General features: G+C 34.8%; 1 protein-coding gene across 5 annotated transcripts in view; it reads right to left on the bottom strand.

Annotated features, from left to right (window-relative positions):
* PTPRQ (protein tyrosine phosphatase, receptor type Q) overlaps positions 1–14,872 on the bottom strand; it is a 118,872-nt gene that overhangs the window by 56,451 nt on the left and 47,549 nt on the right. For all 5 annotated transcript variants that reach the window (XR_003533678.1, XM_027679934.1, XM_027679935.1 and 2 more), the window contains exons 29-35: positions 14,530–14,675; positions 7,625–7,790; positions 6,864–7,154; positions 6,347–6,622; positions 5,428–5,579; positions 3,413–3,554; positions 1,171–1,440 (exon numbers count right to left, since the gene is read on the bottom strand). Coding sequence is in view for 4 of the 5 variants with exons in the window: in XM_027679934.1 (XP_027535735.1) it covers positions 1,171–1,440; positions 3,413–3,554; positions 5,428–5,579; positions 6,347–6,622; positions 6,864–7,154; positions 7,625–7,790; positions 14,530–14,675 (1,443 nt within the window). In the remaining variant the exon portion in view is untranslated. The remainder of the gene's footprint in view (positions 1–1,170; positions 1,441–3,412; positions 3,555–5,427; positions 5,580–6,346; positions 6,623–6,863; positions 7,155–7,624; positions 7,791–14,529; positions 14,676–14,872) is intronic.

Below are 14,872 nucleotides of genomic sequence, written 5' to 3'. Positions count from 1 at the left end.
ACAGACTCTGTATTTAGTATTTGACTAAGTTTGAGAAAACTTGCTCTTTCAGTTGAAATACATATGAGAATGAGTGCTGCAACCCATCTTTTAAATTATTCAATAACTTAGTAATTAAATTATTACAAAAGCTAGGTTTGCTCTCTAAGCATCAGGGGGTAGAGTTGTGCTCCCCCATCCCACTGCCTGTTTCCTTATCCAGATGTTCTGAACTAGAGACCTCCTCAACTCCACTGCATAAATTGACATCACTGAAGAGAATATAGGAAAAGAAACTAAATGCAGTAATTTCTCCTGTAATTCAGTAGAAAGGTGAAGTCTTTTCTGGATCTTGCTCGCAGAACATAATTTTTTATTTTTATGTTAAACTATCACCAAAGAAAAAAAAACCAAACGATAAATAGTCCCAAGAGTAGAAATCACCCCTGATTGGGGAAGAGAGCTGAAACAGGCCTTTGCTTCCTGCATTTAGAGTTGGGCTCCTAGCTAATTTAGAAGGTAGGTACACAGCTATTTACACAGAACTAACACTGTATTTTGACCAGAAATTCATCCCCATGTCAAATGAAAGCACGGCCAAGATTGGGTGAAGTGTGAAGTGTGTGTGTGGAAAGGAAGATAGACTTTGGGTAACAATTTTTCACTTCAATGCCAAAAAGCCTGCCTACATTCTTCTTTGGATTTAACTCACAATTTTCTTTCTTGTTTAAAAAAATTCCATCCATGAAGAGTAATGCCAAAGTCTGCTTGTAGAACCTAAATTCTTCTCAATTGTACTAATTGTGAACAGTTTTATTGTCAGTAAAAGCTAGTAAAAAGCTAGTAAAAGCAAAATACAAATTTTTCTCTTAAAAACTTTTTCAGACTTTCAGTCTCAAACATGCTAAAGGCAGATATTATAAGAAAAAAATATGTGATCATAAATTAATAAAATAACTCTTTAAACTCACACAGAATAAGGTGCTTTTTAAACTGGTAATTAATTCTCATCAGCAAGTTTATTCTAAAACAGGAGAATGGGGAAATCCTGTTTCTCTTCATTCACTATTAGCAAGAAATTTAAATAACAGAAGGATTTAATTGCCTGTATTGAAACAGTTATTTCAGGTCTGCTTGTTTCATTGTCATCTTTTCAACTGAGCAAAAAAATTAACTTGAATAAACTTTTACCTTTTTCTGGAAGGGTACTGGTATTGCATATCTGTTCTTCACCATCACCAGCAGATGTTGCAGCTTTTATTTTAATTTGATAAGTAATATTGGAAAGCAGATTTCTAAAAGTATGCAGTGTATTATAAGATGAAAAATTTGTAGAATTTCCTTCAACTGTTATGATGTAATGCGTAATTACACCGTTGGATGAAGCAGGAGGGTCCCACTGCACTAGGATTGATTGCCAGCTCATTGCAATACAATGAACATTCTGGACAGCATCTGGTACTTAAAAGATACACATGCACCAAAGATTAACATTCACTCACAATTAAAGTGGGAATCACAGAATAATATCATTAGAGAAGCAGATCCAATGTTCATAGGAACAGTCAAACATTGCAATGTCAGACAAATTAATAAAAGAAACACATTGAGAGAACAAAAATATGTCTTTGTCCCCATCAAAGGGTTCATTTCCAACTATTATGAATGTGACTGATGATAGTACTTGAAACAGAAGAAGCCATCTATCTGGCTTTTCTCTAGTTGTGTGATCCAATTTTGTTTTCACATCTGCTCATATTCTCCACATCTTTAAATTCTGAAAAGAAAATTAATCTTTTTAAAGAGATTAATTTACCTCTGTGTAGTGATAATGAATATGTTTACCTCTATTTTAACTGCCTCACTGACAATCTTTTTACAATTTTATGGATTCCTGTTTCAATAGACGAAGTATGTTGGGCCACCCCTCACTATGTATTTGTTTTCTCTTGTATGGTACAGCCAGTAATTTAGCCCTTCCAGAAATACTTTAATTCATTTTTCTCTTTAACCAATTGTTCACATATAATTGCTCTATTTTCAACATGATTATAATATTTGCTACAATTCATTAATTTTTTTATAAGCATTTAAAAAAATTTCTCCTGCCAGAACCAGCAAATAGATTGGGAACTGTAAGATAATAGCATTGATGTGATAGCTCTGAAATCTGCCTCATGACTTCTGTGGAGGCTGTACCTCTGCTGGAAGGACAGAGAGGTATGATAAAGTGCCTAAAAGAAACAAAGCTAACATATAAATAAGGAACTTCTGCTGTTGATGCTGTTGTGGAGTACGTATATGGATTTCACACTACTGTGTATGTTTTACTACACTTTGTTTAAAAAGACTAGGGACAGAATCCGTAGAGGAACTCAGTGAGGAACTGATCCAGCAATTGCCCAAAATCTGGGTTGAAGGGAAAGGAAACATGCTGCAACTACCTAAACAAAAAGTCTGAGAAAAAGCTATAATATTACCAGACCATGCTCCTGAGAGAAATGTCTCTCCAGCACTTCCAAAGAAAGTACCATGGGTATGGAATGTTTGTGGTGAAATGAGACAACTGAATGATGACCATGGCTTTTTAGCAGGACAGCCTTCAGCTGCAGGGATCCAACTGCCAAACTGAACCAGTTTAGTGATGGTCCAGATTTCTGATGGTGGGTAACTCCTGGGTATAATAAACAGCATGATTTTCCCCAGAAACTCTGTTTTACCAGTTCCAGCCAGAATCTTACAGTGGAAATGTGATCTTGAAAAAACTATAGTAATATGGCATCTTTTGATACTTTGTCTGCTCCCTTTGCTGACAGTATAAAGGAAGTTGGGAGTCCCCTGACCTGTGCCGGTTCCCTGGCACTGACAGCCCTTATAAAGCACAGGAGCCCAGAGATTGCTCCGACCTGGCAAAGGAGCTACAGCTTTGCGCAACAGCCAGTTTCACAAACCCACCATTCTCCCAGGCTCTTCTTTAGTGAATATTGAGTATTTCACTTTTAGTGGCTAGTTTCCTTCCTAAATTAAATTATTTTAAAAATGTTAAAAATTTTTGTTTGCTTAATACAGTTTCCAGTTCATTTGCCAATAATATTTCAGTTATTTTCACAGGGATCTGAATTATCGCTTTGATCTGCAAAGACTGATATCTATCTAATTTTCCTCCCTTTATGTGTGATGCTATTAAAATATTTATAGTAACCATATAACCCTCTCATTTCAGATGAGGACATTTCTAATTCTACACTTCCGACATCAAACTTCAAACCCAGCCTACAATAGGAATGTGAATAGGTGTTACACAGGCAGAAGGCAATGAGATAGTGTTATGTTTTATTTGGAGACAAGATGAAGACTGTTGTTTAGCCATACAAGGAAAATATACATGAATATATATAAACAGAACTGCAGCTTAAAAAAAGTCATATCTAACCTGATTCCATCGTTGTGAACTGGACAGCATTACTGAACTGATTGCCATTCCCAAGCTTGGTAAATGCAGAGACGCTGATATAATAGGGGCTGAATGGTTCTAATCCAACAAGGTTTGCCTCATGGTTTGAACCTGAAATGTTCTTAAGGAAGGAAAAATTACTAGTACACAATTAATCTCTAGAAACATTGTGAGCCTCACCTTAAACCTAATGAAATGAACAGAAGATTTACAGCCATAGTTTTGCCTCTTCTACTCTGAGGAGATTTCAAATACTGAAAACTTTTGTCACTTCCACACCACTTCATCAATCCCTCTCACCTTCTACTTCCTTGCTACACCTCTGCAGTAGAAGACGTCATGGGTCATAGCTTCTTATTTCTTTTACTTTACCTGAACTAGATACACAGATTGATGAAGAGCTTCAAAAAAACCAAACCAAACCAAAACCAAACAAACCAACCAACCAAAACCGAAAAAGCAAAACAAAACAAAAAACAAAACAACCCCCCAAAAAAGTTTAAAAATACAGTTCAATTCCTTTTAGTTGTTTTTCCCAGAGCATGCAAGGCATATTTTATTCAAATGTTGAGAGGACTATAATAACAGCAGGGAAAGAGCTGAATTTCAGCAAGAAAATCTTGTGGAATCCAAGTTATCAGAGAATTATGGTGTCTAAATACAGTATTTCTATAAAAATTGCTCTGCTTGTCCTGCTGCCACAAACTAGATCTAATTTCTTGCCCACATAACATTACAAAACATGAAGAAATGTAGGGCAAAGCAGATGCATTCAAGTGCTCCAGACAGTTTTTGTATTCTAATTGGATTTGAGACTGCCTCACATGGACAGTGGAGAATAATCTTTAGTGGTCTCTATGAACACCCAAAGAATGTGTTTCTGAAGGTAGCTGGCTGTAGAATTCACGATTCCTCTCTCATAGGTTCACTGTGCTCTTTCAAGTATTATAGAAGAAACTGGGGTAGTGTCAGCACTTCATTCCACAGTGGGGAATAACAGCAGACCTCATAAGCAGTAGCCAAGTAGGTCGCTCCATGGGGACTGATTTCCAGCGCATACACTTAACAGCACACACAGTTTCCTTGCACGCTAAGTCTCTGCAATAAGAACTGTATTGGTGAGGGATTTCGAGTAATGAAGCTCTTCATAGTCACACATGTACCTTAAACTGTGTGTCTTAAACTCCTGTCTCACTGCAGCTTTTTCCCTGCAGCTTTTACAAGCACCTAGGGTGAGCTGGACTCACTATATAGTTTCTATGCTTGAGATGCAATCCTGATCTTAGCTTGCTGCCTTTGCAGTTCATGGCGCATGTCTTGATGCCACCCAACCAACCAGATTTAAGCAGATAGAAATGACTTGATCAAATTTTGTATATCATAAAATCATAGAGTCATAGAATAGTTTGGGTTGGAACGGAAGACCGTTCAGTTCCAAACTCAGTGCTGTGAGCAGGAAACCTTCCACTAGACCAGATTAATCAGAGCTCCATTCAACTTGGCCCTGAACATTCATACAGCAACTATTTCAGTTAAAATTTATTCAGTATTCCTATTCTGCAAAAATTTAAAAAAATTTGCAAACCTCTAAACAGTTTTTAACTATTTTTTAAGATGTCTATCTGTCTTTTTGAATCTTGACAGTCCATAGATACTAAATAGTTAAACAAAGATAGCCACAAAACAAGTAACTTCTGTCATTTTCTAACATCAAGCTTACACTGGAATATGAACTAAATATTAATAAATCTCATCATTAATGAAATATTAGAAGCTCAAAGCAAATTAAAATCTAACAATTTTTTTGTATCTAATTTTAAAAACTGAATTACAGTTATGGTGGTAGGGTAAGTAAACTGTCTTAGCAAATAGGAATTTAGAGGAGTTTCATAATTCTAGGAGCATAAGAGACATTTAAAATATTTGCCATATATTTTGTTCCTAAAGCACAAAATAAATGTTTTTAAAAAGTAAACACTTTATTATAAACATACCTGATAAATTAGTTTTTCTGTGTTGTTTTGATAAATCTTAAAATTATATCTCATAATAACACCATTTGACTGGGGACTTGGATCCCATTTTAGCCACACGGAATCTGCAGTATAGTTGATAATGGTCAAATTCTGGGGTGGAGCTAATGGCACTAAAAAAGAGAAATACTTTTGAGTTCCAAATGACAAAACAATCCAGGCAAAACAAAACAGTTTAGAAATGCAGGAGAACATAGATATTTTTGTTAACATTTTTGTATGAACTCAAGCTAACTACTTCATTGCCATTTCAATCTTTTCCTTTCTCTTTGACATGCAAAAAAATTCCATTAATCCAGAATATAATCTTACTCAGCAAGGGATCTTAGAGATCTAAAAAAATCTATTAATCATTTAAACATCCCCATTGCCAGAACTAAGACATTTAGCAAGTCATATTACGTATATTACTGCTTCCTACATCATACATTGAGCACAACTCAACATATATTTACAAGATATGTAATTTACCATGCAGAGGAGGGGAGATCAATATATAGGAGACCTGTGTGAATGCGTCAGAAATATTTCCATGTTTTATCATTTTTCAGTTATATAGGGGGATGAAGAGAAAACTACTGTTGTTTGCTTCAAAATCCCTGACATTTGGCAAACTATAACACATTCCAAAAACAAATATATTTCTCCTTGGAGTTATTTTTGTAATCCTATGCAAAATGTGACCTCCTCTTGCAGAATGTGGCAGGAGAAAGAGCACTCAGAAAACATTTCCCTTGCAGTGTTTTCTTCTTCTGAAAGCTCTTCACTCACAGACCAATGGAAAATTAATCCATCTCAACAGGTCTGATGTTCAGACCTAAGATGCATGCAGTAACATAGAGCTGGTGTTTCAAAGTTAGTTACAATTGAATTTGCTCACCTGACTCGTCTGTATAGAACTGAAGCACAGTAAATGGACCAGGTCCTTTTATTGTTCTTGCAGCTGCATAAATGCTATACAATGTGAATGGCAGAAGGTCTTCCAAGATGATAAAATTATTGGTGGTAGAGAATGAGTTATTCCTTTCTGGTCCAAATAAATTTAAATCATAACTTATTATGATACCATTTGGCTTAAGAGGAGGGTCCCATGAAAACATAACTGAGGTAGTTGAGAGATTTGAAAATGTTTTGATTATAGGTGCTGATTCTGGGACTACATGAAGAAATAAGAAAGAGAAAAACAGAGATAACATCAGGAAAAATATAAGTTACAATGAAAAATTCTGTTTCATGGTGTCAAAATAGAAATGTGTAGCAGTTGTTTGTGTCATTGTATACCCAAAAAGCTTCAAGTTAACATGACAAAAATAAACAATACTTTTGTTTCCTTTTAGAAAACTGTTTGGGCTTTTTACTACATTTCCTTAGAAATGAATGAAATATCTTTATCTTACCATCTTCATCAGTTCTTATATGCAGACTTAGAGCATGCTGTTCAGAAGATCCTTTATCAGTGGCTGGTGTGATTTTCAGAATGTAATCAGTATATTTCTCCAGATTGTCAAACATTATGCTTGTGTTGTCAGTAAGGAAAGACAAAACCTTACTGGTTCCCAGTTGCATTAAACTTAGAGAAACATGAAAGAAGACTAAGCCATTCGGCTGGGATGGTGGAAGCCAGCTTACATTCACAGAAGATGAGGAAATGTTTTGATAGACCAGATTTTCAACAAAACCTTCTGGGACTATAAGAGATCATAAACAAAAAATGAAATGCATGGATTACAGTAATGAAACATCCGAACCCAAACCAGAAATAACTCTTCAAAATATGATCAGTCTGAAAATGTCACGTCAATTGCCATATTTTTTACAACTTTCAAAAATAACTTATGTTTTAATATCAAAAATAAAATACTTTGGATGCATATATGAATAATCATTTATGTTAAATTTTTAAAAGAAAAGTTTCTTAATGATGGTTTAAGACAATATTTTTATTGTTTGTGAACTACATTCTTAGTATTACAAAGTAAAGATTCAGATCAAAATGCCTTCCTTGGAAAAGAAATACTGCAGCATTAAAAACCAGTTACTGTTTTGTTTGGGTTTTTTTACATTGCCACCATAAGAGTAAAATAATTTTCAAGTTAGAGAATGTTTAATAAATGTAAGCACTGATATACACTGAGTGTTAAAAAAGTTATTAACTTACTATCCTGATCTGTATACACATCTATTTTTTCACTGGTTTTGTTTCCATCTCCAAAAGCTGTGCTTGCAGTTAACCATAAAATATAATGGCTGTATTTTGCCAAGTCATCCAGAACTACAAACAGGGGCATACTGATGTTGCTGTCATTACCATAAGCTGTGAAATTCTAAAGGGAAAAAAAAAGGATAATGTTGCCATTGAAAATGTTATTTATTCATTGCCATTGAAAATGTTATTTATTCATTGATTTCTCTTTCTAGTTCCCCATTTAGCTGTCACCATCACCACTACTAGATATGATTTACCATAGCGTTCAGGAGACACAAACCTACACTTTGACTCCTATTGTTACTCCTTGTAGGTACACAGAGTATGTAATGACTCCCCTTGTTGTTTGTAGTTGTTGAGTGCCAATTCACAGGTTAAATCTGTAATATTACAATATGTTTATCCCTATTGCATCAAGAATGTACCATCCGCTAATTGCTCATAGATTAAATGATCACACATGTTACCACCTTGCCTGATCATCTTGAAGCAAATCAAAGGACTTGTCTCACTTTATTTTTATGACAGTAGATTTTGAATTTAAAACTTCCAGCGGCAGACGTGTTACTGCACCACTTGATAAACTGTTCCTTTTGTTAGTTGTCCCTTCCAATAAAAACATGCCATTATCTCTAATGCCATTATCTCTAATGCAAATGTCTATACCCAGTGGACCATGTTAAACTCAAGACATCAGCAGAAATTTTTTCTTTGTTCAGTTACTTGCTGATGAAAGGATTGCACCAGAATCTAATCCCACTTTCCTTTGAACAATACTAAAATATCACTAAAACTGTGACTGTATCAGCAGGTTAGTGCTTTAGATCAGCCCCTCTAAGGAAGCTATTCCTGTTTAGAATTAACTCGTTGGGAAAATGAAAGGAAAAAATATAAATCAGATTATTTATGTAAAGTCAGCTATACCACACAACTGAATGTGTTGAATCACCCACCTCATTATGGGAATCTAATTTAGATGATCCAACACAATTTGGTTCATGATTTGAAAATTGTTATGTAGCCCATGAGCATATTCAGCTCCAGCATTGTGTAGGAAGTCAAATTTTTGCTCCTGATTGAGAGTGTCAGTATTATTCCTCTGTGGCAGCCACATTGCCCCATTGAGCAGATGGCATGGGCAGCACTCCTCAGGACGAAACTGAATTTCGCCCAACCCCCTGATGAATTGACTAGTACACATCCAGTTGTTTGGCCTGATTCCTATTTTTGGTGTTAGATCTTATCCACACACCCCACCTCTTTAAAATCAAAGCTGGCTTTCAACTATATTCTTTTCTAAAAAAGAGAGGCTGTCAGAGAAGACTTATTAAAACAGAAAAATGCAACAGTAATGTTTGAGTATTTAAATTCAGAAACATCACATAAGAACAGAGGCATGCTGAAACTGCATACTAAAAAATGGGTTATATTTCTCATGAGGAAAGTTTCTCACAGTGACTGAAGAAGTCACTGTAATATGCTCTACCACACAGCTGAGTCAGTACTGTGCAAATTGATAGTCCAGTATCCAATTTTGACCTCTGTCACCAATACATATCAATTATATATCTAATGCAACACTTTGTCAATTTTTTGTACAGGCAAGATCATTTTATTTTTGAAGAAATCAAGAAGTCACGCTCTCATTCAGAGATTTTTATGCTAATATCTGAAGACCTAGTTTTGCCTACAGTCACTAGTACTTAGATAATAAAAATAAGTAAATAGTTTGTTTGGCAATGAAAATTTAAACCTTTGTTTTGAATGCAGATCAGAAGCTGCATGAACTGGTGGTATAAATTTCTATATCCACTCTTATTAACTGACTTTAAGCACACCGTTAGTTTTGTCTGAAAGATTAGGTTAATTCAATATCAGTCAAAATACAAAAACATTCCTCCTTAATATATGATTTTCTTCTAAAAGTAGTTTGAATCTCACACTGTCTTCATAACTATCTGAAAAGGCTGTGAAGAGCTTTGCATTATGTTTGCATAGGTTAAGATACGAGAAAAAGAAAATAGAATTCTAAGGTATTTAATTAAACTTTCTGATGCTTAAGCACAATATGACAGAAAATATCATCTAGCCCAGCAGAAGCATTCTAATACCATCCTGTTGTTATTATTATTAGATATTTTAATGAGAAATAATTATTAATTTATAATAACAATATCTAAGAATCAGAATTTTTTTAATAAGACCTTACATAGTTATCTGAGTTTTCAAGGTAAAAATGTCAAGGGTACCACATCAAGTTTTGATTCTAGATTTAATGGGAGTTTATTGGTATGAACAGCTGAAAATTCAACTCTTAGTTTAAAAAGCATACCTTTACAATTTAGCCAGCTGTCTGGCAGTTAAGGACTTAGTGAACCAATGTGAACATTATAACAACAGGGTTTTGTTGGTTCAACAAAAACTATTTTAAGAGAGAGTTCCTTTACTATGAAGAGCCCAAGGAATGGGGATTATCTCAAACTTCTGATATGACAAAATATTAGAAAAAAAAAAGGAACACGTAATTAGGAGTAACAGTGAGCAGGAAGAACTGCGTGGGTACAAACTGAGAAAAGACAAAACTTGTACTAATTGTACCCTGGGGATAGAACACTATAGGAAGTTTTACAATTAACTATGGCTCCAGATGAAAGCAAACAGCTCAGGATCTTTGGCTACAGCTGAAGAAATTCTTCCTTCAGTCCCTTTCTTCATCCATACATGAAAGAAGTTTTGACATAGCAAAGTATCAGATTATTAAAAGCAGCTAAGTGTAAGCAATACACACAGGCCATGAAAGTGTCAGCAGAAAGCAGTATATTCTTCAGGAAGCAGCAGATATTTCCAGTGGCATAAAGCTGTAATTAGGTGCACACAGAAAACGCAGTGCTGCTGTTCTTCACTGTTAACCTTTTCCCCCTCTTCTGCTTTCTTCTTAGGGTTCATCGTATTGCACTCTTGTTTTGAGTCAGAGGATAACATACTGGACTCTGGCAATCAGATGAGTGGTGACACTGTGAGGGTTAATCCAAGCCATCCTTCAAGGAGCATAACGCACACTGTTGCAGTAGCAACCTAAGTGAAGATATTTCGTTTTTGTGTGCTGTACCATTCTGAGGCCATGTATTAAAAAATTTGCAGTGTATTTTAGGGAAGTTCGCCTTTTTCTCCCTGCTGTGGTCATACTGGTGAAAGAAAATCTTTGATTGTTAATATGGCACATTGTTTGCATCCCTTTTTCTGCATCTCAAGGGCAATCCAAGTTGAATTTCACTCTGAACTGTATCCAGTCATGGTCACTTCAGTTGGCTTGAAGTAGACATTGGATGATTTGGGTTCTGATGTTCAGTTGCTTGAAAGGGTTGTAAATTTTTTCAGTACTTAGCTCCTGGTTCCCCTGGCAGAGTAGGACAATTGACATCTGTACTGAAATTCCTTTATCCAAGCATAATTTTATATTCATAGTTAGCACCTTTCCCACTTTCTTGCTAATCAAAACACAAGTACATAGAAATTGAATAAAAGAGTTTATTCAGGTCAAGGATATCTTTCATAGATCAGTATTTAGCTATGAGATAATTACTTTCATAGATTTTTTGACTTTTTTCCTCAATAAGACTGAGAATGTGGGCAGTATGATTGCTTCAAGCACCATGCAAGGCATTGTGGAGCAAAACATGCAAAGCTGCTATTGCAAACAGTGAAAGCAGTGTCACGAAGAAGTGATGTGAAGAAAAGATACAGTGTCATGTCATCTGCGAATGAAGTGTTCTTTGTCAGCATACATGCTATATCTTTACTGCACTGGAACACAATAGCAAACATATACCAAAAGGTAGCATTTTCCCTAGACCTATGTCAGCAGAAGATAAAAGATAAACCTGAACTCGAACCTAGCCCTATGTATGTAATGGTTTCTTCTACTTGGCTACCAGTCATTCCTCCCTCTCTGACACATTTTCTTTTACAACCTACCAGTATCCCCATAGAAACAGCCCACTCATCTACCAAAATCCTCAAATCCAATCTCCATCACTAAATATTTCTTTCTGCTGTTCTGGTTCTGAAGCTAGGTCTGAGCATCCCCAGCCTTCTGGCTGGACAGTTGCAGTGTGATTTTTCATGTAGACCTATAAAGCAAAGAAACTATACATTATTTTTCTGACCTATGAAGGTATATAACATTTTCTTCTTTAAAGAAAAACTGGCTTTCCTGCAAGTTTCTGCATAATGTCAAGGAAAAAAACTGCATTTTTTTTCTCTGGTATTTTGCTATGTTTATGGAGTTTTCCCCCTAAACAAAATGCTTCACTCTGCAGCTACTAATTTCCTGGTTTTATCATATTAACACTCTGTGGTTTATATTAATTAGGTTTTAATATCCCTGAGGAGTTTGAGAACATGTGATAAGGGAGAAATTCAGACAACAGAATAACACCAGTTTTAGTATGACTTTTGTAGCTACTTCAGATTATGTCAGCATTGGTATATGTTAATTTTCTTGATATTCTTCAACAAGGGTGGTTTTTCAGGCATCTAGAAGATATGGTTTAAGACTTGGACCCCTGACATTATTTTCTGACAAAGAAGCAGATTAAAGACTGATAGTGTTTGGCTGCCTACAACAGCACGTCTGAGAAGTTTGGGTTCCCTGAAATATGAAAAGATCATCTCCTTTTTCAATTGTCATAGATAATTTCTAAAACTGAAAATACAGTTTGGATAAACAAAAGCAGAATGGTGACCTCAATGCAGAGTGTTCTAACTGATGATTATTTCTTTCCAAATGTGTGCAATAAAAAACTTAGCAACAGACTTGCAAATACACGGTTATATTTCTAAGTTCCAGATGGTCATAAGCTACATGTTTGCATACACTTATGTAGCTCACAACTGTCTGTATATGTCATATATATATGACATATATTCACATGTCAGACTGACATTCACACATGCATTTTTCTATTGTAAAAAGAGAAATATAAAATATCTGACTGAAATGAGTTGCCTCTTTTCATCTGTTTGAAATCTGTCCTGCATCCACAGGAATTCCAAGGTATAGAATAGAACTGCAATGTAGATATGGTAGTTGTCATGTGTAAACAGTGAACAAACAGGATGTGAAGGGCAAAAGAAGTTAAGGGAAGCAGATAGATTAAAATTGAATCATGATTTGAGAGATTTATGGTCATATTCCATGGGCAGTAAGAGACAGATGCAACAGCAGCTGAAACTTATCTTCTGGTGGCAGAGGGATAGGATAAAAAATCAAAGTTAAAAGGATGAAAAAGGTAGTTTCCGCACATAGAAGTAGAGCTAATGTCAGCACTTTTCTGCCATCCACTACATAGTATGCCAGAGCAGTGGTAATTTCCACTTGTGCCAGTATCTTTTCCCTACATCACACGATAATGAAACTGGACCCTCACCTGGCTGGGCCAACAGTATTCTGCTTCATCTTCCCTATCTTCCTCCTTTATTTCCAGAGTCCTGGGCCCATCCAGAGGGATTTTAGCTCTCAGTGTATCAGTTTCACTTTACTCATTCACCTCAGAGTTCCACTTTCCTAAAGGCAAGACTAGTCCAAGTCCATAGTGCTCCTCTAAAATCTCCTGAGATTTCTAAGAATTAGACAAATGGAGACGTTCTTCATAGGATAGGCTACTTCATGTAATGCACTGATGTGAAGATTTCTCCAAGGATTTTTTTAAAAAATGCTGTTGCTATCACAGTTTGTGCAAACGGTCTGCCTTCTGAACTGTAGCCCCGATTTTAATATCAGAATATGAATTCATGGCACAATCTTGCTTGCATATGAAACTATGCAGAGCCTGGAAACCACACAGTTTCACAGAAGTCAGAGAAATGAAAACACTGAAGTATGTTAGCAATTATTCAGTCACAGGTTTTCGTAATATTTGTAAATATTTCTTCTAGTTATTCTCAAATACACGTATACCTCCTCCTGGACATATCTTGAGCATAAAGTTATGCAGTAGAGGTTATTTTTCATGCATAAGTTTCTTAATGAATTTATATTTTTCTTTGCTTCCATATGTGTAAAGCTTGTGATCAAAAACCTGTAAGGAAAGCTTATTTCTCTTATTATATTTTGTACCATAATATATTCATAGAAAGGAGAACAGAAAAAATATATATACAATTAATAAGTGTGGTGCATAAATAAGAATGAAAGTAAACAGAACAAAAAATCCTACAAGGAAATGTGTGGATCACCAAAACATTACATATAACATTTTGTCCTTTAAGCTTTAACTTAAAAATCTTAATATCTTTGAAACAAAGATATTGAGATCCCTATATTTCAATCTACTAAACAGTAATTTTCTTTTGACAGTAAGAAAAATATGAAATTAAAATGTGTTCCCTACATTCACATTAACTTCTTATTTTTAAGACTGTACAAACATTAATTAAAAAGTAAAACCAGAACTGTTACAAAAATTTATTCAAATTGATAGACTAGACTAAAATGAACACTCATAAGGTGCGACATGATTGTAATGGTCTTGTGTCTATCCATTATATATGTTAAAAGGATATATGTATTAAATGTATGTGTGCATATATACATGTATATATAAATTTTGCATAATAAAATATTACACAAAATGTATTGGCTTTAATGCTTAATTAGATGAATGCTCTATGCGATGCACAATGTAACATATGATTACAAGATGTGCTTCTGTCTTTATAAGTTAAAAAAATTACATAATGATAAAAGAAATATTAAAAACCATATATTGATAGCTAGAAAAATTGAGTTAATATTTAATGAATTATTAGAACATTTCATTGACTTCTACAAAAGAAGAATATAAAAATAAGCTTACCTGTATGAATATTCCTGAATTATTTTTGAAATAAACTGAGTAGTACAGTATATTTCCATTAGGCTTTTGGGGAGGAGACCAGAATAACATTATTGATGTGGAAGTAAGGTTTCTGTATGCAACATCTTTCGGTGGATCACTTGGTGCTGGAAAAATGTTGAGTTTTAGCATACCTAAAGCTTTGTACCTCAAGGTTTTGTACATTTTAGTGCCTGAGAAACATCCACTGTATATTTGACAGCATCCTATGTCAAATTAAATGTATTTCTGCTTACGGTATAAAAACTGCTTTTGGAAACTATGAGAAAAAAAAGCATATGTAAATGAATTTTTAAAACACTTT

Source organism: Neopelma chrysocephalum, unplaced genomic scaffold (assembly GCF_003984885.1).
Source record: "Neopelma chrysocephalum unplaced genomic scaffold, ASM398488v2 Primary Assembly neopelma1_59, whole genome shotgun sequence".
In the NCBI taxonomy this organism is placed as follows: domain Eukaryota; kingdom Metazoa; phylum Chordata; class Aves; order Passeriformes; family Pipridae; genus Neopelma; species Neopelma chrysocephalum.
Note: the sequence above shows the minus strand (reverse complement) of the source record. Positions and strands in the feature narration are given on the sequence as shown.